At 39.3% G+C, this 24,101-nt stretch overlaps 2 protein-coding genes across 3 annotated transcripts in view; both read right to left on the bottom strand.

The window, feature by feature from the left end:
* Positions 1-24,101, bottom strand: part of LOC132157976 (uncharacterized) — a 220,972-nt gene that overhangs the window by 90,022 nt on the left and 106,849 nt on the right. The gene's annotated exons all lie outside the window — the stretch shown is intronic.
* The window catches only part of LOC132157971 (thrombospondin type-1 domain-containing protein 4-like), a 60,496-nt gene that overhangs the window by 32,644 nt on the left and 3,751 nt on the right, over positions 1-24,101 (bottom strand). The window contains exons 3-5 of the mRNA XM_059567208.1: positions 21,274-21,818; positions 18,177-18,792; positions 478-580 (exon numbers count right to left, since the gene is read on the bottom strand). Of these exons, the coding sequence (XP_059423191.1) occupies positions 478-580; positions 18,177-18,792; positions 21,274-21,818 (1,264 nt within the window). The remainder of the gene's footprint in view (positions 1-477; positions 581-18,176; positions 18,793-21,273; positions 21,819-24,101) is intronic.

Below are 24,101 nucleotides of genomic sequence, written 5' to 3'. Positions count from 1 at the left end.
TGAGCAGTAAATCAGCATATTATTCTGATTTCTGAAGATCATGTGACACTGAAGACTGGAGGAATGATACTGGAAATACAGCTGTGCATCACAGAAATAAATTACACTTTAACAGATATATTCACATAGGAAACAGCTGTAAAAAAAAAAAAAACAAAAAAAAAAATACAAATCTTTCCAACCCCAAGCTTCTAAAGAGTAGTGCCTTAAAATGTTTTTCTAACAGAGCTCATATGAGCGTTTTAATAAACAGCCAAACTGCATAACAATACAGTCTGATCATGAAACACTAATTGAACAGAGGTAAATGGAAAATATTGTCTAAGCAGATGTCTAAGCAGTATATACGATTATTAGACAATAAACTCCTAATGCTGCTCCAGAATGACAGAGGGGCAAGTAACAAGGTAATATTCCAGCAATCCTCTGTTATTGCTTCTGTTTTCCCTTAACACCCCTTCAATTTCCGTTTCTAACCTTCTGTGAAAGGCTCCCAGTCATACACGCGTCCCATAAACTCTTGATTGTTGAACGCTGCACACTGCTCAGCCCTGGAGCTTACTGGAGCACCTGGACATGCCTAGAGAGAGAGAGAGAGACTCAAGTTATAGTATCTCACTTTGACAAGCATGACAGTGTGTGTGTGTGTGTGTGAGCATGCTTTGGGTCAGCAGAGAGTGATACATTAGTTACCATATGGAAATAATAGTGAACCTGGAAACACTCCAGAGGGAGAGACAGAGGGAGGCCATGTTTACAGAGTCAGAGAAAGACAAGAGCCTTGAAGAAGATGACTGAATGAAAAACTGGCAAACCACTCGGGTTTTTAACAAGTAAAAGGTCTTTTAGTCTAATTGTACAAATGTCAAACTTCAGCTCAAGCTTCACATGCCTTTTTGCTGTGAAATAATAAAGTGAACGTAAGAATAGCTTTGATACTGTTAGTAATATTTATAGATGAACACTTATTGGACCAACGCAGCTCAGCTTCACTTCATTTTTTAGAAAAACGTTTGTTTCCAGAAGCTTTACTTTCACTGGTCCTCAGCGGAGGAATGATCTTCACAAGCCTCCAGAACATCTCACATCTTCTGAAGAGCCTTGATTTCTTCAGCTCTCAATCACTGTGTTATATGTGCGGATCATTTACATCTCATCTCACTGACACACATTACTGGAGATATAGAGTGACAATCATTTTATGTCATTATCTATCTGCTATACTTTTGCTCAGTTTGAATCATGTGCATGTTATCTCTCTCTCTCTCTCTCTCTCTCTCTCTCTCTTTCTCTCTCTCTAAAGGTTCAATAAACTGTTTTTTGTTCTATTTCGCACTATTATTTAACATGGGTTTACAGGGTTAAGAAAGCAGAATTGTTAAGTGGAAATGTTACCAGAACGGATAAATTCCTTCCAATCCCTGAATGACAGACAGAAGAGGACTTCAGGATAAAACACATGGCATCATAAATCAGTCCTATATCAGCTTTAAGAGTGCAAGCACACAGATGCTCATCTCAAGATCTTCCACGTGTTTGTTCACAATGCCAATGACATCAGGAAACACTTCTCATTTTCTCTCTCAGTCTCTTGAACACGATGGGATCCTCCCACAGAGGGAGAGATGAAGCAGAGGGATGTTACAGGACACTAAAGACAGGCAGAGACAGCTGCGGACGGTAATGGGGGTGAAATTAAAGAGGCACAGGGTCATCGAGGTGTCATGTCACCGCACACACAGCCATTAATGACCAAACACCGGCCCATTAATGCACAGCAAACACACTGCGGTTCTCCACAAACCTGCCCTAAATATTTACAGCACCTCTGAGTGTGTTTGCTCAGGAAAACTTCCGCTCTGTTTATTCTAGGGGTTCAATGCTCATACTCGTGTTCACTGAATTAATCCATGCTTTGGGTGCTTACCACATAAGTTACGATGTTAAGATTTGTGCATATATACATAGGTTTAACAAGGCTAAATCAATGCTGACGGATATTAACAACCATTCAGAATATTGGCTGAGTTTTGAAGTGCTTGAAATCTCCTGAATGGTTTAAAAACAACTGAATAAATGGTTAGGAACAAAGATATAAAAAACTAGAAAACATGAACTTTGTTGGTAACGACGGAACTAGCAACCATAGTTGGCTAACAATGCTTTTGGGAAAAGCACCCCAGATATCAATGTTAGCAGTTTTTATAGCATGCATAGCAAATTCAGATGCAAGGGTAGAAATAATATTAGCAGCAGCATGCATAGCAAGTCATATTATTATTGCTGCTAATATAGCATTGGCAACAGAAAGCGCTTTAGTTGCATGACATTTTAGTGATAACTCATGGAGGGTAAATGAACTGTATGTCAAATCTAAAATTCTTTGCCTGGGGGTAACTTCATCTATCAGCCTGCAGTGTGATTCCTGTTTGTTAATGAAACACATACCGCGCGTTTCTACCAAGGTAAGTTTGAGCTATTGGCTCAGACACACATAGTTATTTAGGTCATTAGTTAAATGACCTAAGCATAGAGCACCCAGGTTCTCATTGTTAAGCCTCTAGTTAATTTATCTAAACTCCATTAGCCCAGAAACTCTTTTAAGTCAGGTCACTAGTTTAATCTATCTGGTCAACCGATCAGGTACACACAGCAATAGTTCATTAGCATTAAGCCATTCGGCAAAGCTGGTCCAGGCTCACATAGATAGCAAACATATGGTCTCTTATATTTCTTCTGCTCTATAGGGCTGATTTTAAGCATATAATTGTAAATCAGCAGCATACATATTTAATCCAGCTTTGTTGGAGGGTTATTTTATATGCTATTTATGCAGCAGCAGTATGTCTTAAATACTCATGGCACCGTATCGCCGTATGCATTGGCAGCAGCAGCAATTATATACAATTACAGCAATAACCAACAGCAGCAGCAGCAGCAGCAGCAGCAGCGTAGCAGGTCTATTCCTCCAAGACCATCACCATGCTAAAATCTTCAGAGAGTTGTCATGATTGAACTAATAAAAATTACAAAAACATGCAATAAAACTAACTAAAATTAAAAATAAAATAAAACATAATAGTGTCTCAATTATACTAAAACAACACCGGTGGAGATATTTAGTCAAATCTTCATGCTGCTCAAAGACTAACAAAAAATATATATACTTTGTTCATTTAATTTAAGTAGTTCAGGTATGTTTCTGAAGTATACTTAATGCTGTACATATACTAATATTAGTGTATAGTATACTGTATTTCTTAGAGTATTACTGTTTCAGTATTTACATGGGACTAAATTGGTCCAGTTTTTAATTGATAAAAAAATATACTTTTAAGTGTATTTAAGTGTAACTTCAGTAAAATTTAAGCGCACAACTAGTCTTTTTTTAGCAACTATACTACAAGCAGGGCTCAAATTGAGGGGGGATGTTGGGGGATGGCATCCCACTGGTAGAAAAAAAAAGACAAAAAGCATCCCCTCAGTAAAACCACCATCCCCCTGACCATCCCCTGTGAATTAATAATGTGTATTATGTTAAACTTATCATGCACATTTTTCAAATTTTTATTTTTTCGCGCAAAATGGTTCTAGCGCAACTTATACAGTCTAGGAGTGCAACTTTTGAATTTCTTTAAAAAGAAGACAACAGGAAAGGCAGGATTTTGCCTTCATAAGAATTGAAAGATTCCCCTGACATAATGTTATTGAGCTGTATGTGTAACTGTCAGGGACTGAGAGACGATAGGAGAGCTGACATTATCCAGTCATCAACTTTGCAAAAAACCAAACAAAAACACGTCTTGAGTCTCCAAAAGCAATCACTGCGCAATGAAGCCTGATAGAATACAGTTAAAATAACCTTATAGCAATTCAAGCAATTATAGAAAAAATACCCATGTATGACTTTTTATGTTTTTATATTAATTGCACAAGGAATGTACTTTTCTGAATATCAGTACATGTGCAAGCAAAAATGTGCTATTAGTTTTATACAATAGTGCATATCAACAAGGTGTTTCGTTCCTTGAATTAATCAGTTTTTGAAAGAATGGAGGGAGAAAAGTGATGCAACCATTCGTCCATTCAGATGGACACTTTCCCTGCGTCCCAATGTGGACTATCAACTAGGACTATCCACCATGTCTGCCTAAATAGTATTGAAAATTACTAATATCACATAGAATTTAGGATGGGATAGTTTGCACATTGGGACGCAGGCTTGTTTAGTTTCTAAACGATTCAATAAATCATTTAACACCCACATATTTGTTTAGAGCTGTTTTGGACTATGAACAGAACTTGACCCGTGCAGATTTCTCTCCTGATTCAGACCAGAACACTTTTCTCTGGAAGAAGTGTTATTATGGATCATGCACTCATTGAAATTAAAATTTGAGTGAACTATTCTTTTAAAGAATTACACATAAAAACAAAAAGCTAAGCCTACAAAGATTAAAAGAGGCAAAATCATTAGAGAGGCTTTTACTTGCTAAGAGACACAGAGCTGATATCTAGCTGAAATGTACCAGTCAAAGAGTTCAGAAGAGCTCCTGTAATGAAGCAGAGCATCTACTAGAACTCAAGCTGAGAGACAGAGGGCTAATGCTTTACTGCCTGTCCTTAGGCCACATTCACTTCCTCGTTAATACAGCCACTGTCAAACAGGGGCACACACGGGTCAGACCGCATCTGCACACACACACACACACACACACACACACACACACACACACACAGAGCTCCATTGGATCTTATTACAGGAGAAGCTAGCTCAGTAGGAAATCAGGGTGTAGCACTCACTCACACACACGCACGCACACACACACACACACACACACGTAAATAAATGAATGTATGGTTGGCTCACATGTTGAGAACAGTAACAACAGCTGTCTCTCTCTTTCTCTCTCTCTCTCTCTCTCTCTCTCTCTCTCTCACACACACACACACACACACACTTTGTCTACACTCATCTTTTCTCCTTCCCTGTGAATACCACATTCTTTTGTTTTTCTCTGTCCAGCTAACAAAAGCAGTTGGTCAGTGTACACACATTTAACAAAGCAGCATGCTGAAACACGCACACACACTCTACAAGAGAGGTCCTTGAGAAAACAAGAAACTAAAAACACCTGAAATAGACACAGATGAAATGTGCACACAAAGACATTCCTGTGTGCTTCTCCATGTGCGTTTGTAAAGGCTGATGCATAACAGATCCAGGAGCTTTTTAGGTAAAAACTGATATAAGCATATGTTAATGGGAACATCTTGGGCCACGTAACTGGTCACTGTTTCTTTAAACTTTTGTGCAACTTTTAAACAATTTTTTTAACTTTTAAAGAGTTGATTTAATTTCTAAAGTGTTAATTTCTAACATTTCTAAAGTATTTTAACCCTTTAAAGTCTGACACTTTAGGTCAGAAGCTTTTAGTTTAGACAGTTTAGACAAAACATAAAAATTAGTTTGCAGCTTTTTTCTTTTGTTTTTGGTACATTACTTTTTTATGCCTCGTATTGAAATAGTTAGAATGTGGAGGAGAAAACAGCTCTTAAAAATGCAGTTTGGTGCAGATATTGATAGGCTATTCATATAATAACATTTTATGTAAATAATGTTTACAATAATGACAGTTTAAATGTAAATAACTCAGATATTTGCATAAAAATGATATAAATATTGGTCGTCACTCTATATTTCCAACATATACAAAACATATAATCCAATCCAGAGTTTGTGTCTGTGTGTTTAACGTTAATGTATAGTAAATCCTGCACGGATATGTGTGTGTGTGTGTTAAACAAGATTAGTCCGAGCTAGGAGAAAGCGCACAAAAAGAGAGAAGAAAAAGAAAAGAGGAGGGCAGGGCAGAGCATCTGTAAACAGCGGGTCTTTACTAACTCTACCTGAAGAGAACAAATGCTGAGAGTTATAGATGTTATAAACGTTATAGGCCTCCCTTGAGGACAATGGGAGAAAACAGCTGAAGGAAATGAGGGAAAGAGAGAATATCTCAGGAAAATATCCCTTACAAGCAAACATAATTACTCTCAAACTCAAGTTTATCTCATTTAAAGTAAATAATTTGGGTAAACATTTTGTGAAATTCAGTGTAAACACAACGGAGTCATTTGCGGTGGTTGGTTTGACCAGGTGATAGACAGCTGTCCGATCTCAGTCCCAGAGGATAGTTGAGCTCATTTCCTGCCAAATTCCTGATATATTGTCCCATATCAGCATTATGGCCTAAATTCTTTAAACTCCCAGAAAGGAAACTCTCTCCAACCTTTTAAAGCAGAGGAATTTAGCAGCATCTGTAATGTATTTCGGTCTGAAAACATCACCTTCAGCATGAGGACACTGATTGGACAGGGATGCATCACATGTTCATATCTGAACTGTTGGTAAAGGACTAGTTCACACCGAAATGCATACAATTAATGTAATTTACCCACTTACCCATGTTTAAAAGATTGTTGCTGTTTCTCTTTTAGTTAACCTAAAGAGTAGTTTAAAGGAATAGTTTAGCCTTAATAGAACAATTGCTGAAAATGTGCTCATCCTCAGGCCACCTGAGATGTTGGTGAGTTTGTTTCTTCATCAGGTTTATAGAAATGTAGCATTGCATCAGTGTCTCATCAATGGATGCTCTGCAGTGAAAGGGTGCCGTCAGAATGAGAGCTGATAAAAACATCACAATAATCCACAGCACTCCAGTCCATCAGTTATCATCAGGAGAAGACAAAAGATGAAACACATCCAGCATTAAGACGTTTTTAACTAAAATACAAAATCCATAATACAATTTCCTCCAGTGGAAAAGTCAATTTCCTGTTGTCTCTCACATCGAAATCCAGACACATATTTGTTTAGAGCGGTTTAAACGCTGCTTGATCTGTGCAGATTTCTCTCCTGATTCAGACCAGAACACTTTTTCACTGGAGGAAGTGTTTTTATGGATTATAGACTCGTATTTGAGTTAAAAACGTCTTAATGCTGGATTTGTTTCATCTTTTGTCTTCTCCTGATGTTAACTGTGGATTATTGTGATGTTTTTATCAGCTCTCATTCTGACGGCACCCATTCACTGCAGAGCATCCATTGCTGAATGACAGATTTCTCCAAACCTGATGAAGAAACAAACTCATCCTAGTCTCAGAGAGTTTTTTCTCACACAAACAGTACCACATACACGTTGTATTCTATGATGCTTTTTAATTTATAATTTTTACAGTGTTACAGCCCCAGTTTACATTGAATTTTTACTGGGCCTCATTTATGAAAACCAACACTTTTTCAGCTTTTTTTTTAACTATGTCAATTGTCGTATGATGCAAGAAGTTACATTACCACAAGACATTCTTCATCGTGACAGTTTACACAGAAATGTGTTCTGCTTGTGTTTCAAGCAAATGAGGACATCGGATGATGAAATTCTACAAAACAGTCAATACAGATTTGTGTTGACATGATTAAGCAAATGATTTCAGAATTTGCATTTTTGGGTAAACTACTGCTTTAAATGTAATTTTCAAATTAAACAGTAAGTTTCACATCAGGATATGAGGGTATAATAATCACATATTTCCATATCACATGTTCAAATAGCTCAGTTTTTCTCAGTCAGCATTTGATTTAAATGGTAAATTTGAAATGAATTCTCTCTTTTGTTTCTGAAAGTCCATTGTGAACAGATTCAGCCTTTGACACAGCAATGTAAATGTTTATTTAGCGATTGCAGAGCCCACCCTTCGCTCAATGACTTTACACAGAAAGAGTCTTTTCTTTCTGCTCTTCTTTCTCATTCCTCTCTTCTCTTTTTCTTTCCATTCCCTCTCCCAGCAAAACTCTTCTTTCCTTCCTCATCTCTACTTTATTACTTCACTCTAGGCCTCTCATTCCCTCTATCTGTTTTTCTGCCCTCTCTATTTCTGGATGATGATGATGATGTGTGTGTGTGTGTGTGTGTGTGTGTGTGTGTGTGTGTGTGTGTGTGTGTGTGTGTGTGTGTGTGTGTTTTAAACAGTGCCATCTTTCACTTTGCTACAGCGTAACTGTGTCACACCCCCAGAAAGCCCTTTCGCTCCACTCCTCTATTTCACTTACTCTCCTCCTATTTGCTCCGTTACTACTGCTCACACACACACACACACACACACACACACACAATAATGTACACATCTGTTCATCTTGCGAATTTCACCTACTTTGTGTTAGATATCACTTTTTTCTGCATATGCAGGCCCACGAATAAATGGAAATAGGGACCATTAACACAGAATATGATTCTGCTTTAAAACATGGGCAGTGGAATAACTCGAACAACTTTTAACTTGAGCTGTGATTTTTTAGAATGGCGTGTTATGTGCAAGATTCTGCAAAATCGCAATGGTCAAACACGTCCATTTAGTACACGTTCTTAATCATAACTTCATGCTTTATAATTGCATTCAGCAGATTAGAGCTGAGCAATAATAGAGTTAACATTTTGCAATGATAAACACAATCAAGAAGTTTCAAGTGAGATTTGCTCACCAGCCGAATATACTGTACAGTATGTATGCAGAGAAAGTTGAACGTATTTAAAAATCCAACTTTATATAATGAGCTGTGCCGTTATGAATAAATAAATAAATAAAAGAAAAATGTTGAGGTTGATAAAACAAATATTTGCATTAAATGGCAGTCATTTTATTTTTCCGGTTTTGCTACAGGATGTTGCTACCAACTTAGTCTGAGGGAGGTTACTTAAAAACCTTAAAAATAACTTATCTTAACATTCAGATATATTAAAAAAAATAAATAATAATAATATAAGCGTATAATCTAAACAACAATACCAACAAAAACTCACCACAAGAGTTGTGGACTTGGTTATTGCATAGCAGGTACAATATGGACTTTTTTTCATAAATGTTTCCCTAAAAAATGTGACAGTGCTAAGTACAGCCCTGGAGAGAGCACATGGTCATCAAGTGTTCGGAAGCTCCACTTCCAGGCAACGTGAGTTTTTCTTTCTGTGCCCAGTTATCTCTCTGTCCTCTCAACACACTCTCCAAACTACAGAGATAAACACACACACACATACTCTGCTATGTATACCAAACAGCCCTCAGCCAGGGGCCAGTGAGAACTTCTCCTGGGTTCCACCTCCATCTGTGGCATTTTAAAGCTCAGTTTCAAACCAAAGTACTCAGTTATGTGCTGCTGAAAAAACTCTTAGCAACCAATTCCCCATAAAAGTGACGGATTTAACCTATAGGTCCCTTAGGGAACCAGTGGAAATCTAAGGCAATGGCTGAACATGTCATGTGACTGATAACTTGTGATTCATATATTGCTTGCAAAGGGCTTTTACATGGCAATTATAATCTAGCTCCATTGTGTTGCATTGCACATCTCACTTGCAGCGAACACAAGGAATAACAAATGTTGTGTCTACAGCAAGAACATCTCCAGTGCTCTGTTATGACAGAAACTATTGTGAAATGCTTAGGATAAACACTTAGGTAAGAGCGAGAGATAAGATATGTTATAATGCATTTTAAGGAATCCCTTGCCTCAGGGATTTTTGGCCCACAGATAAAACTGCTTAAATTCACGTTCCCTTGTGAAATAGAAGTGTGCTTTAGCATACTTTTATATCGAGTACTTATACACTTTACAATACTATACCTAATTGTGAACTTAATGTTTTCAGATACTTCATTGCATGATAATTGCAATTAAATGAAAATGTATTATAGTTTGCATAGCTTATAGTCAGTGTGTAGTGTACTTCTTTAAAACATGACTAAAGTTTATTAAAACAATGATTTAAAATGTACTTTAAAGAAACTATTAATTAGAACTTATAACAAAGTGCACTTTTAAAAGTGTACTTAAAGGGTTAGTTCACCCAAAAATCAAAATTATGTAATTAATAACTCACCCTCATGTCGTTCCAAACCCGTGAGACCTCCGTTTATCTTCAGAACACAGTTTAAGATATTTTAGATTTAGTCCGAGAGCTCTCAGTCCCTCCATTGAAGCTGTGTGTACGGTCTACTGTCCATGTCCAGAAAGGTAAGAAAAACATCATCAAAGTAGTCCATGTGACATCAGAGGGTCAGTTAGAATTTGTTGAAGCATCGAAAATACATTTTGGTCCAAAAATAGCAAAAACTACGACTTTGTTCAGCATTGTCTTCTCTTCCGTGTCTGTTGTGAGTGCGTTCACTGCAGTTTAGTGATATCCGGTTTGCGAACGAATCATTTGATGTAACCGGATCTTTTTGAAACAGTTCACCAAATCGAACTGAATCGTTTAAAACGGTTCGCGTCTCCAATACGCATTAATCCACAAATGACTATGTTAAGCTGTTAACTTTTTTAATGTGGCTGACGCTCCCTCTGAGTTCAAACAAACCAATTTTCCGGAGTAATGCATGCACTCAAACAGTACACTGACTGAACTGCTGTGAAGAGAGAACTGAAGATGAACACCTAGCCGAGTCAGATATTGACTAGTTCTCGAGTCAAGAACCGGTTGCATCGATTCTCGGATCACCAGTAGTTCTTTCGGACAGTTCGATTCAATAAACCGGTTGAAGAAAACGGTTCACCGGTTCTTTTGCGCTCAACGTAATGACGTAACACTAGCACAGAATCAGTTCAGAATCAATCACCAAAAGAATCAGTTCGGTTCAGACGCTCTGTGTGTCAGTCTGCTTCACGCTGAATCACACATGCGCAGTATCATCAGCTCCCCGGTTCTCGAATCGGACGCATCTGACAGAAACGGTTCTTGACTCGTGAACGAGTCAGTCTTTTGTTCGTTATCTGGCTCGGCTCAGTGTTCATCTTCAGTTCTCTCTTCACAGCAGTTCAGTCAGTGTACTGTTTGAGTAAATGAATTACTCCGGGATACTGGTTTGTTTTAACTCAGAGGGAGTGTCAGCCACATTAAAAAAGTTAACATCTTAAATCATTTGTGGATTAATGCGTATTGGAGACGCGAACCGTTTAAAACGATTCAGTTCGATTTGGTGAACTGGTTCAAAAAGATCCGGTTACATCGAATGATTAGTTCGCGAACCGGATATCACAAACTGCTTTGTTTTGAACTCTCTCACACAACAGACACGGAAGAGAAGACAATGCTGAATAAAGTCGTAGTTTTTGTTATTTTTGGACCAAAATGTATTTTCGATGCTTCAACAAATTCTAACTGACCCTCTGATGTCACATGGACTACTTTGATGATTTTTTTCTTACATTTCTGGACATGGACAGTAGACCGTACACACAGTTTCAATGGAGGGACTGAGAGCTCTCGGACTAAATCTAAAATATCTTAAACTGTGCTCCGAAGATAAACGGAGGTCTTACGGGTTTGGAACGACATGAGGGTGAGTTATTAATGACATAATTTGATTTGTGGGTGAACTAACCCTTTAAGTGTGTTAAGAATCAAAGTCATTAAAGTGTCTCTCTTTAAGTAAAGTTAAGTGGCCTTTTATTTCATTAATGTTATATTATATTATCTGCAACGTTTTGATTTACATTTTTTTTTTCTCCAGCATGTCTTTCTTTCCTCCATGAAACACAAAAGTAGATGTTGAACAATGTCACAGATGCTCCTTTCCAAGGTGGTTTGGAACCAAAGAGCACAAAAGCAATCCATTATTTGTGCGCATATGAAAAATAATAGTGGAATGACAGGAGTGGGTCAATTGACAAAGATGCCACGTTTGGTGAATCATTCAAACAAAGAAAACCATTACAGCTTAAGCAAACCTGCTACCAGAGGCCTAGCTCAGATTTCAGCACTTGTTCACGACCCACAAGACTGACTTCTGCGTGTTTGGATGTGTCTGAAGTAATCCTTCTCTAAGCGAGTCACTCGTTTCTGATGTGTGTATCATGCTGCCGACACCAGGAAACGGCTTCACCACATCGACTTGACCACAGTTCAAAAATGACTAACTCTGGTTTAGAGAGCTCGCATGCTGCCCTGGGCTGCTGGAACGACTCGGAGATGTATAATATAACTACCGCCCAGGCTGATCCTGGAAAGTTGGATTAAAGGGAACTGGGTGATTTACGATTTGCAAAGAATCTGGCTTTAGTCAGCATTCGACAGGGGAGTGAGAACGAGGCTAAGCTCAAATGAACCGAGTCGATCTGGAAGGAAAGTTGAAGAAAAAGACTGTTGTTGAGTTTCTGAGAGACGGAGAGATGGATGGAGAAGTGATGGAATAGGGGGAAATCCATCCCTTTGACATGATGAACACGCTTTGGGATGAAAGTGTTTGATGAAATCTTTCAGAAAATCAGTGATAATTACTAGTGGAAGAACTTTCACCAAACTGTGGTTAAATCTGGGAGGTTGGTGTTGAGCTAAAGATCCTCTCGAGTGATGTAACATGGGACTTTCCAATGCAAGTGAAACATTGTCACTCTAGACCAACCAGCATATTTAAAATGTCACCCAAGTTCAGTTCAGTTCAGTGTTCACCCAAAAAAGAAAATTTAATTTACTCTCCCTCAGGCCATCCAAGATGTAGGTGACTCTTTTCTTCAGTAGAACAGTAAAGAAGATTTTTAGCTGAAACTGTGCTTCTTGGAGATTCATAAAATGCAAGTCAGCGGCTTCCATCAATTTGAGTGTCAAAAAAGCATATACAGGCAAGAAAAATATAACACCCATGGCTCCTGATGATATATTGAGGTCTTATGAAGCAAAACATTTAAGAAACTGAACATTATTTACAACATTACCTGTAATCCAGAGCCTCAGGCAAATGGTCTGGAATGATTCATGTTCATGAACAAATCGTTCTTTTGAACCGATTCTTTAAAGTGAACTAGATGAACAGGTTCACCAAATTGGATTGCATGTCCGAAACAGATCACGGTTTGAGCAGCAGATCTACAAGTTACTTAATCAAAACTCACTTTCAGATGCCTGACAGTCACTCCGACTGGAAATGAGCCAAAATAGTAGCGCATCTGATCCTATGATGAATGAACCGATTCAGTCCTCGAGTTCCTGCAGCAGTCTCTGAACTGAGGAAACAGTTTGGCTCGGACCAAAAAGCTGCTGATACAAGCAAGTTTATATGCTTTAGACATGTAAAACATCCACATTTCACATCTTTATTGTATAATATAACAATATAATTGTGTATAAGTGACTTGATTATGTAAACAAACTGTTGAGTTGGTTATTTAAACCTGTTCATTGAAAAAATGGTGGCGGCTTCTCTCTGTCCCGACAGAACGGTGTTTTCGTGTTTTATGTCTTGTGAGTCGCAGTGTTTTTGTACGTCGTCATCGTGCTAACTGTCTGTAAGCGCGCATACAGTCACGAGTTTCTGCTCGATGTCGGCAGAACCGCAATTTTACAGTTAAACTCTGCGCATGCGGAACAGCTACGGGATCTCGGTCTGCTACGGAGGCCTTAACCATCACCGACCCCCACTACTGCATCTTGCCCACAGCGGAGGCGCCACAATCGGTGTGAGAGGAAGCAGAAGAGGGGTAAGCGCGGAGGTATCCGGGCTAGGCTAACGGCCAAGCCACACAAGCTATCTATCCCCACTATCGTACTGGCTAACGTACGCTCGTTGGACAATAAACTGGACTACATTCGATTACTACGCTCAACTCAGAGGACTGTAAGAGACTGTTGTGTTTTTGTGTTCACGGAAACATGGCTCAGCAACAGCATTCCAGACGGCGCTATTCAGCTCGACCAGCTGACGTGCTATCGAGCGGACAGAGCTCTCGTCGCGGGAGGAAAAACCCGCGGTGGCGGGCTTTGTGTTTACATCAATGACGCGTGGTGCCGCGATACTGTTGTGATCAGCAAACACTGCTCACCCCTGGTGGAGTTTATGATTATTAAGTGCTGGCCGTTCTATCTGCCGAGGAAATATACTGCTATACTGCTCATTTCGGGGTACATTCCCCCGTTCGACATCATCAGCAACAGGAACGACGCACTAAATGAACTGTACCAGCACATCAGTGAGCAGCAGACAGCACACCCCGATGCTTTTCTCATTATAGCTTGGGATTTCAACTATGCTGACTTAAAGAGTGTGTTTCCAAAAATACACCAACACATTAACTTTCCAACACGAGGTAATAACATTTTGGACTTTGTTTACACCACACAGAGAGGAGCTTACAAAGCCCTCCCCCACCTCGGAGCCTCAGACCACATCCCTGTCATGCTAATGCCTGCATACAGACCGCTCATTAAAGTTGCCAAACCTGTTCAAAAACAGATTCAAGTGTGGCCAGAAGGATCATCAGAGGGTCTTCAAGACTGCTTCAACACAACTGACTGGGACATGTTTAAGCAGGCTGACACATGCAATAACACCACTGACCTCCAGGAGTACTCAGAGACTGTCACTGCCTACATCAACAAGTGTATTGATGATGTAACGGTCACAAAAACCATCACTGTCCGGGCCAACCAGAAGCCGTGGACAGGGGAGGTCTACAGACAGCGTGAGGAGATCCTTCAGCAGGATCAATGCACGCAAAGCTCCGGGTCCTGACAACATCCCTGGGCGTGTACTTAGAGACTGTGCAGCAGAACTCACTGATGTCTTCACAGACATTTTCAACACCACAGAGTCAGGCTGTTGTTCCCACATATTTCAAAACTACCACCATCATTCCAGTTCCGAAGAAGCCATCTCCATCCTACTTCAATGACTACCATCCTGTTGCACTTACCCCGATCCTCATGAAGTGCTTTGAACGGCTAGTCATGCACCACATCAAGTCTGCCCTCCCCTCCTCCCTGGACCCCTTCCAGTTTGCATATCGGTCCAACCGCTCGACCGATGATGCCATCTCCACTACCCTCCACTCAGCACTCACACATCTGGACAAAAGGGACTCATATGTCAGAATGCTGTTCATTGACTTCAGTTCAGCATTCAACACAATCATCCCTCAACAGCTAATTCACAAACTGGTCCAGCTGGGGCTCAACACTTCGCTGTGCAACTGGCTGTTGGACTTTCTGACTGGAAGACCTCAGGCAGTATGGGTCGGCAGCAACACATCCAGCACCATCACACTGAACACTGGGGCCCTCCAAGGATGTGTGCTGAGCCCCCTCCTCTTCACTCTGCTGACCCATGACTGCACACCTTCACACAAGTCCAACCTTTTTATTAAGCTTGCTGATGACACGACTGTGGTGGGTCTCATTAGCAACAAAGATGAGACAAACTACAGGAGCGAGGTGAGCCACCTGGCCGGGTGGTGCAGTGACAACAATCTTTCTCTGAACGTGGAGAAGATGAAGGAGATTGTTGTAGACTTCAGGAGAGCACACATTCAGCACATTCCTCTGACCATCAACGTTGAGACTGTGGAGAGAGTGAGCAGCACCAAGTTCCTGGGTGTGCACATCACAGAAGACCTCTCCTGGACTGAAAATACAGCAGCACTGGCCAAGAAATCACAACAGCGTCTCTACTTCCTCCGCAAACTGAGGAGAGCCAGAGCCCCATCCCCCATCATGTACACCTTCTACAGAGGCACCATCGAGAGCATCCTGACGAGCTGCATCACTGTGTGGTATGGCGCCTGCAACGCGTCCTGCCGAAAGACTCTGCAACGCATAGTGAGAGCAGCTGAGAAGATCATTGGTGTCTCTCTCCCCTCCCTCCAGGACATTTATGGAACCCGTCTCACCCGCAAAGCCCTCTGCATCGCAGGTGATCCCACCCACCCGTCACACAGCTTCTTCAGCCTGCTGCCATCAGGGAGGAGACTGCAGAGTCTCCAGGCCAGGACCAGCAGACTGAAGGACAGCTTCATCCACCAGGCTGGATGAAGCTGAACTCACTCCCGTCTGCCTGACGAGACTCACTCCTTTGTGCAGCATTGGTCTGCTCACTACCTCATTCTCCATGGAACTGACGTCATTCCACTACCTCATCAGTCAGTTAAATAAAATAACTGCTCTTGGGCCCCCTTTGTCACTTTAATCAGACTTAATAAGCTTTTGTTTTTGCACTAAATAATCTTTTATCTGCACTGTTGTTCACTTCATTGAATTGCACTCTGCACATCTGCCTTTTGCCTTGCGCTGCTTTATTTAACTTTATTTTAAATTTTATTATATGTCTTTTTTAACATTCCCTTATTGTATAGTTATATCTACATTTTATATTTTGATCTAGATTTTTAGGCTTTAATGTTAAGGTTATCTGTGTGCACCGGGGATCTGAGAGTAACGCAATTTCGATTATCTGTATGTATGTACTGTACATGTGGAAGAATTGACAATAAAGCAGACTTGACCTTGAACTTGAAAAGAACCAGTCTGTGGAAAAGAATCTTCCCCATCTGCCTGACGATCTGGATTACAGGTAATAATTTTGTAGATAGCATCTAGTTCTTGTAGCGACTGATAGTTTTGCTTTATATGACCTCAATATAGTCAGGAGTCATGAATTAATTTTGTGTTGCCTGCTGTGCTTTTTTTTTGACCCAGTAGCAGTTCACTGCATTTTACGGTTTCAGGGAAAAATCTTTTTTTTTGTTCTACTGAAGAAAACAGTCACCTGCATCTTGAATGGCCCAAAGGTGGGTAAATTGACAGCAAGTTTTCATTGTTGAAACTGTCCCTTTAAAGCTAAAGTGTGTCATTTCACCAAACAGAATAGCAAAATCATGAGATTTCCGAACCACTCGTCATGCACCAGTTTGGTTAGTCCTACTCCAAACTCACACCATTGTTGGCTGAGTGGATAGTCTGAGATCATTCTCAAACACATGCAAACTCCATTTTAAAATCTGAAGTCATTATACAAATGGTAAATATTTGGTATTAGAAAGACTAAAGCAGGCTGAATGAGATTAAACACTGATTAGACTATTTACAAAGCCAGTTAAAGGGGCCACACATTTATTTCATTTATGTCATTTGCAATAGTAGTTGGGTTTTTGCACCAAAACAGTCACAATTTAGTTTTTCATGAGAACTTTCCACTCCCTCTCTGACCTGTAAAATTAATCATGCTGTTTTTGCTGCATTTGATAAATGACCACATGTTTTGTCTGGCTAACCTCAGTGTCCAAGCTCTCGTTCATTAGAGACAGCCAAGTTATAAATTCTGAAAAGAGACTGATATATAAATATGACTATCAAATGTTAATCATTGCGTCGCAATCATGATAATTTATGAATAAGATGTTTATGTAGCTTAGTTTCAACAGAGAGTCTATGAGTTCTGAAGGTTATGATTGAAATATTTCTACATCAAACTGTGTTATTTGCCTTGTGAAAAGAAATGCACTTAAATTGTACTGAACTGTGCACTTTAAATCTTTAAAGTATATTTTTAAACACTGTACTTACAGATTACATAATTTTACTTAAAAGGTCACTTAAGTGCACTGAAAAAAAGACACTTTCATGATTGTTTCTTTTTCACTTAAAAAAATGTATTTGTATTAATAACACTTTGTATTAATGTAATAATTAAATTTTGCACTTTTGTTGTGCTTTCAAGAAATGCATTTATTTAATGTGACTAACAAACTAAAGCAAATTAAATATACTTGATAATTAATTTAACTGCAGTGTGTTATTTAAAATTACATTTAAAATAAGTAAATTTCCCCACTAAATTGCAACTTCATCATTATTACAAATGTGTAATTACAAATATATTTAAAATACAAGTTTCAGCAGAGATGAAATTAAAGTATAAATTTTAGCATATCATAAATGCTTGTCAGTGCATTCAGCAGAAACACTTTAACCATATTTCAAGCATATTTTCAAGACAATAGAAGTCATAATGAAATTGCATATAAAAATGTACTTAAGTTGTAATTAAGTGGGTCAAAAAGCTCTAAAGTTCAGCTAATTGCATCTAATATAAATCTAAACTATAACATGAATTTTTATTTAATTGCAATTAACATGCAATTAAGTGTCTAAAAATGTTTAATTTTTTTTTCAGTTCGCACTTTAGTAAATTCTTTTAAAGGCCTATTCCTTTTAAAATATGCTTTCGTTTAGGGTTTAAAAGAGAACATTTTCCATGATTCGTCCCCATCAAACTTTCAAATCTAAAGCTTAATGTTTAAAAGGAACCACCAACAGCAGAAATCATTTCTTATTCTTCCATATTGCTGGACTCACCTGTAGGCTGCACCTGCGGTGCTCTGTGTCCCGTCCAGAGCATCTGTAGTTGTGGGCGTCCCTCTCAGCTTCGTTTCTGGAGGGCTGAGCAGCGTTCTGCAGGACCCAGGGCTCGGAGTTGGGGTTTGTGGGAGTCCGGAGGCCGTAGGGAGGAGGCTCTCTGGAAGTGTGTGATCGGTGGATAGTGTGTGTGTAGGAGTGTGGGACTTGGCGAGAAGAGCGTCCATCGATACGTCTGTCGCGGGCCACATGTCTCTGGGTCAGGGGCTGTGAATGTGTGATTCGCTTGTGTTCCTGCACTCTCTCCACACGTCTGTGCGGCTCTCCATCACTTGTTTTCTCTGCTGCCACATCACTCTCCTCGTCTGCTGCCTCCGTCTCCTTTTCCGTCTCCGTTGGTTCTCTATTAACAGTGTCTGTGATCATTTGTTCTACTTCTCCCTGTGTTTTATCCACAGGTGTGCTGGAGTTCACACTGAAAGCACCCAGACTGGCTGTGGTGGTGGTGGTGTTGTGGCGGTGTGTGTGTCGAGCGTGACGGTTTTGTCTGTGTAAGGGAAGAGAGAACGGCACCCTGCCGTACCCAAACTGTCCGGGACGAATAGAAGAACTAGACCTGGTGTGACACGGACAGAAAATAACATATATGAGTATGCTGAAAAAAAGACAATCACATTAGACATCAAGATATCAAAGCTAAACGAACAATAAAAATCCCTTTAAATGTCTAGTATTTTCACTTCACTGTAAAGGCCCATCACACCAAGAATGTTAACTATAAAGTTTACTATATTAGTGCACACACAAGCGAAGGATATCATCTGCTGCTTTCATTTCTTGAGCTCGTTAACGCAGGAGTGATTCTGATTGAGCTTGTATCGTTCATCAGCTGGGAAAAAAAAATTCTGAAAGTGACAATCTGCAACTAGATGGACATACTGTTACTTCTTCTACAGTCAAAAATCTGGGTGTTATATTAGACAGCAACTTGTCTTTTGAAAATCATATTTCCCATGTTACAAAAACTGCATTCTTCCATCTTAGAAACATTGCCAAGCTACGAAACATGTTATCTGTTTCTGATGCAGAAAAGCTAGTTCATGCATTCATGACCTCTAGACTGGACTATTGTAATGCACTTCTAGGTGGTTGTCCTGCTTCGTCAATAAACAAGCTACAGGTAGTCCAAAATGCAGCAGCTAGAGTCCTTACCAGGTCAAGAAAATATGATCATATTACCCCAATTTTACAGTCTCTGCACTGGCTACCTATTAAGTTCTGTATCAGTTACAAATTATCATTACTTACCTATAAGGCCCTAAATGGTTTAGCTCCTGCGTACCTAACTAGCCTTATACCACGTTACAATCCATCACGCACCCTAAGGTCACAAAACGCTGGACTTTTGGTAGTTCCTAGGATAGCAAAGTCCACTAAAGGAGGTAGAGCTTTTTCACATTTGGCTCCCAAACTCTGGAATAGCCTTCCTGATAATGTTCGGGGTTCAGACACACTCTCTCGGTTTAAATCTAGATTAAAAACACATCTCTTTCGCCAAGCATACGAATAATGTATCTCTTAAATTGTGAGTGTAGCTGCATCTGATCAAATGTGCATTCTTATTCTTTAGCTTGGGTTAAACTAATTAATTTTACTTTGTTGGAACAGCAGCTATGCTAATGATGTCTCTATTTGTTTCTCTGTTTCTGCTGGATCTTCATCCCGTGGTAACTAGGATTTACACAAGCTCCAGTCTGGATCCAGAACACCTGAGAAGAGATGATGCTGACCCTCAGAGGACCTCAGATGATGCGAACCCTGAATCAACAAACAGAACTAACTAATATTGCTACAAGTGTGACTGCATCATATAATAATTATTAATTATTAATAATAATATTAATGTTCATCATCTGGCTGACTACGACTTGTATACATTTTTCTACAAATCCTGTCACACGTGCACAGACTGACAGTCACCACTTATAAACTATTACTAAATATTGTAGAAACATAATTTTCTGTAAAGTTGCTTTGTAACAATTTGTATTGTAAAAAGCGCTATACAAATAAACTTGAATTGAATTGAATTCCAGTGATATCTGCCTTTGTTGTGGACCCTGCTATTCTTTAATATCAAGACGGTTTTTAGAACGATTTATATCTTTATCTTAACCTTTATAGTTATCTTCCTTGGTGTGAACAGGCCTTAAGTCTTGTTTTATCCCACAGAAAGACTTTTAGAGAAATCACACTGGTTTTCTTAAAAAGATTCAAAGTTAGACCTTAGCGAGTAAACTAGCGGACTTTCCTGGTGTGAATACACCCTGAGAAAAGTATGTGATGTTTATATATTACATATATTTATATCTACGTTAAAATATAATAATATGAATATATAAATGTTAATATTTTCAAATATATATACTGTATACATACTGTAATGTATACATTTTTTTTATTTTTGATTAATTTTAATTAATCATTTGACAGCACCAATTTTTTGTTGTATGATTGGGATTTCAACCTACTTATTTCTTCATTTCTTTCTTAGTTTTATATAATTTCACTTTATATCAAGTTTTATATCATTTCATTATCATTTTGGGGTCAGTTTTTGCTTTTGAAAGAAATTTTTACTTTTATTCAGAGAGACAGCATTAATAGACCAAGAGTGAAAATAAATACATTTATAATGCTAAAAACGATAAATGTTGGAAAAAAGGAAATGTATCACGGTTTCCACAAAAATATTGTTCAGCACAACTGTTTTAAACATTGATAATAATCAGAAATGTTTCTTGAGCAGTAAATCAGTATATTATTCTGATTTCTGAAGATCATGTGACACTGAAGACTGGAGGACTGATGCTGAAAATACAGCTGCACATCACAGAAATAAATTACAGTTTATAATATATCCACATAGATAACAGTTATTTTAAATTGTAATAATATTCAATATAATTACCGTTTCTACCACTTTCTAGCACTTTGAGACTGTATATTTATTTAACCCACAACCTATATTGCCATATTTATCACATAACCCAAGCTATGAATGAGTATGTGAATGTAAACAGGAAGTCCTGCTCACCTTCTTACAGACGCTGGATTCCTATTGGTGGAAACCGACCTCCTGCTCCCACTGGCTACAGCTCTGCCGTGATTGGGCGACCGTGGGGGAACTCTCCCGTAGGGAACTGAAGCGGATGAGGAAGGTGAACGGTACATTGAAACCGGCTCCTGATTTGGTGAGCCGAACTGCACTGACCCAAAACCACCGGCTTCGTTTCGGTAGAGCGGTAATCCAGGATTTGGATTGGCTTGGAGAGGTGGGGAAAAGTATGGGGACCTCTCAGCGCCCCCTGCTCCAAATGGAGGGGGCTCGTTGACGGGATACAAGGAGTTGTAGTAGGGTCTGACCGCAGAAATCACAGGGGTGTTGTTCGGGACACCTGGTGGAACGTAAGCCGGTCGGTTCCACATAAGAGGCGGAGTTTGGGGCGGCGGCATACACTGTCTCCGCCTCTCAGACACGCCCACTACACAGGTCTGAGAACACTCCACCCACTCGCTCCATGGACCCCACACTCCTTCAAGCGCCTCCTCTTCTGCCTGACGAGACTTTCGTCCGGCCGCCTGTCAGAGGAAGCCCTCACGATTAGTAAGTAAATATCCCACATGCAGCATATGCACAATACTGATGTGACTCTGAACTGCAAAACTAGTCATAAGTCATTTCTAAAATGAGATTTATACATTATCTGAAAGCTGAATAAATAAGCTTTACATTGATGTATGGTTTGTTCGAGATGGGTAATATTTGGCCAAGATACTGAACAAAATTATAAAAGCAAAACTTTAGTTTTTGCAACCCTCAAAAATCTCAGAAATTTTTCTATGTACACATAAGGCCTATTTCTCTCAAATTCACATATCTGTCTAAATCAGTATTAGTGAGCTCTTCTCCTTTTTCCAATATAATCCATCCACGAACTACAGTCAGGTGGAGACCCCGATGAGGACGACGAGCAGCAGATGAGCTTCCCTGAGACGATTTCAGACAGTTTGTGCAAAAATTCTTTGGTTATGCAAAACGATTGTTGTAGCAGCTGTCTGGGAGGCTGATCTCAGACAATCTTGGAGGTGAAGATGCTGGATGTGGAGGACCTGGGCTGGTGTGGATACAGGTGGTCTGCGGTTGTGAGGCCGGTTGGATGTACTGCCAAATTCTCTGAAACACCTTTGGAGATGGCTTATGGTAAAGAAATGAGCATTCAATTCATTGGCAACAGCTCTGGTGGACATTCCTGCAGCCAGCATGACACCTGCACGCTTCCTCAAAACTTGTGACATCTGTGGCATTGTGCTGTGTGATAAAACTGCACATTTTAGAGTGGTCTTTTATTGTGGCCAGACTAAGGCACACCTGTGCAATAATCATGCTGTCTAATCAGCATCTTGATACGCCACACCTGTGAGGTGGATGGATTATCTCGGCAAAGGAGAAGTGCTCACTAACACAGATTTAGACAGATTTGTGAACAATACTTGAGAGAAAAATGTCTTAAAGTCTTAGATCTTTGAGTTCAGCTCATGAAAAATGGGGACAAAAACAAAAGTGTTGTGTTTCTAATTTTGTTCAGTATATATGAAAATCTGGAATCTGAGGGTGTAAAAATAAATATTGAGAACATCGCCTTTAAAGTTGTCCAAATGAAGTTTTGATATATTTGTGGTAGGAAAGTTACAAAATATCTTCATGGAACATGATCTTTACTTAAAATCCTAATGATTTCGATCATTTTGAACTATAGAATGAATTGTTAGCTATTGCTACAAATATACCTGTGCTACTTAAGACCGGTTTTGTGCTCCAGGTTCACAAATATATGAAAATTTGGGATTCAAAATCAAATTTCTTGTGAAGCCCAATACTATGTGGATAATCTTAAATCATGCTGGAGAATATGATCGTTGTGTTTTGTTCATATAGCTCCGGTGCTGCTGTCATTGCTATACTGCATGACATTCTCAAAGTCTTTTTCACTCAAATTTTTTTGCAGATAATGCAATTTTTGCATTATCCACATGCACAGCTGTAAAAACAAACATCTCAGACAAATGCCCGGGTGCATAAGCTGAAATCAAATAGCAGCTGCAGTTAAGATTTATTTACAAAAAAAAAAAAAGTTCTGATCAATATTGAATTACATGCATGTGCAAATCACAAAATTAAACAAGCAAAACACAGAATAATTCCCCAAACCGCACCCAACAACATACACGTTGAAACACATGTCCTGTTCTATTGTGCTTGGTGATGAATGACATTATGACTAAGAAAGAGGCATTATTAAACGAATGGCATGTGCTGCATTCAGGAACAGGCTGGACTCTGGAGTTCAGCCAAGTACAATGACATTCTTTACAGTGCAGGACGCAGATTTGATCTAATTCCAGTTACTTATATAACCTCATCTCATCAATCAGGAGCGAAGAATTTGAGCATCTACAGGGCAGGCAGAGGTAGAAGGGAAGAAAGCAACAAACAAAAGAATCCATTCAGTTCACACAGAAAAAGAGAAAAAAAGGACAAGAGAACAAGGCCTGTGCAATGCACCTCTGATCCTGTCTAAACTGCCATCATGGTCACACAACGCCGGCCTGTTTCTGCACTGATGTGTGTGTGTGTGTGTGTGCGCGCAAGTGAGTTGCATTGATAGACAGACAGAAATTATACTGGGTTAAAAACAACCCAGCACTGGGTATAATATGGACAAACCCAGCGGTTGGTTTAAATGTTTTAAAAGTTTTGTTTAACTCAACTATTGCTTAAAAAACATTATATTTCTTGCTTAAAATGAACCCAAAATAGGTAAAATGAACATGTATTAATATGTTCAATAAATTGGTTGAATA

Source organism: Carassius carassius, chromosome 15, assembly GCF_963082965.1.
Source record: "Carassius carassius chromosome 15, fCarCar2.1, whole genome shotgun sequence".
Lineage (NCBI taxonomy): Eukaryota > Metazoa > Chordata > Actinopteri > Cypriniformes > Cyprinidae > Carassius > Carassius carassius.
Note: the sequence above shows the minus strand (reverse complement) of the source record. Positions and strands in the feature narration are given on the sequence as shown.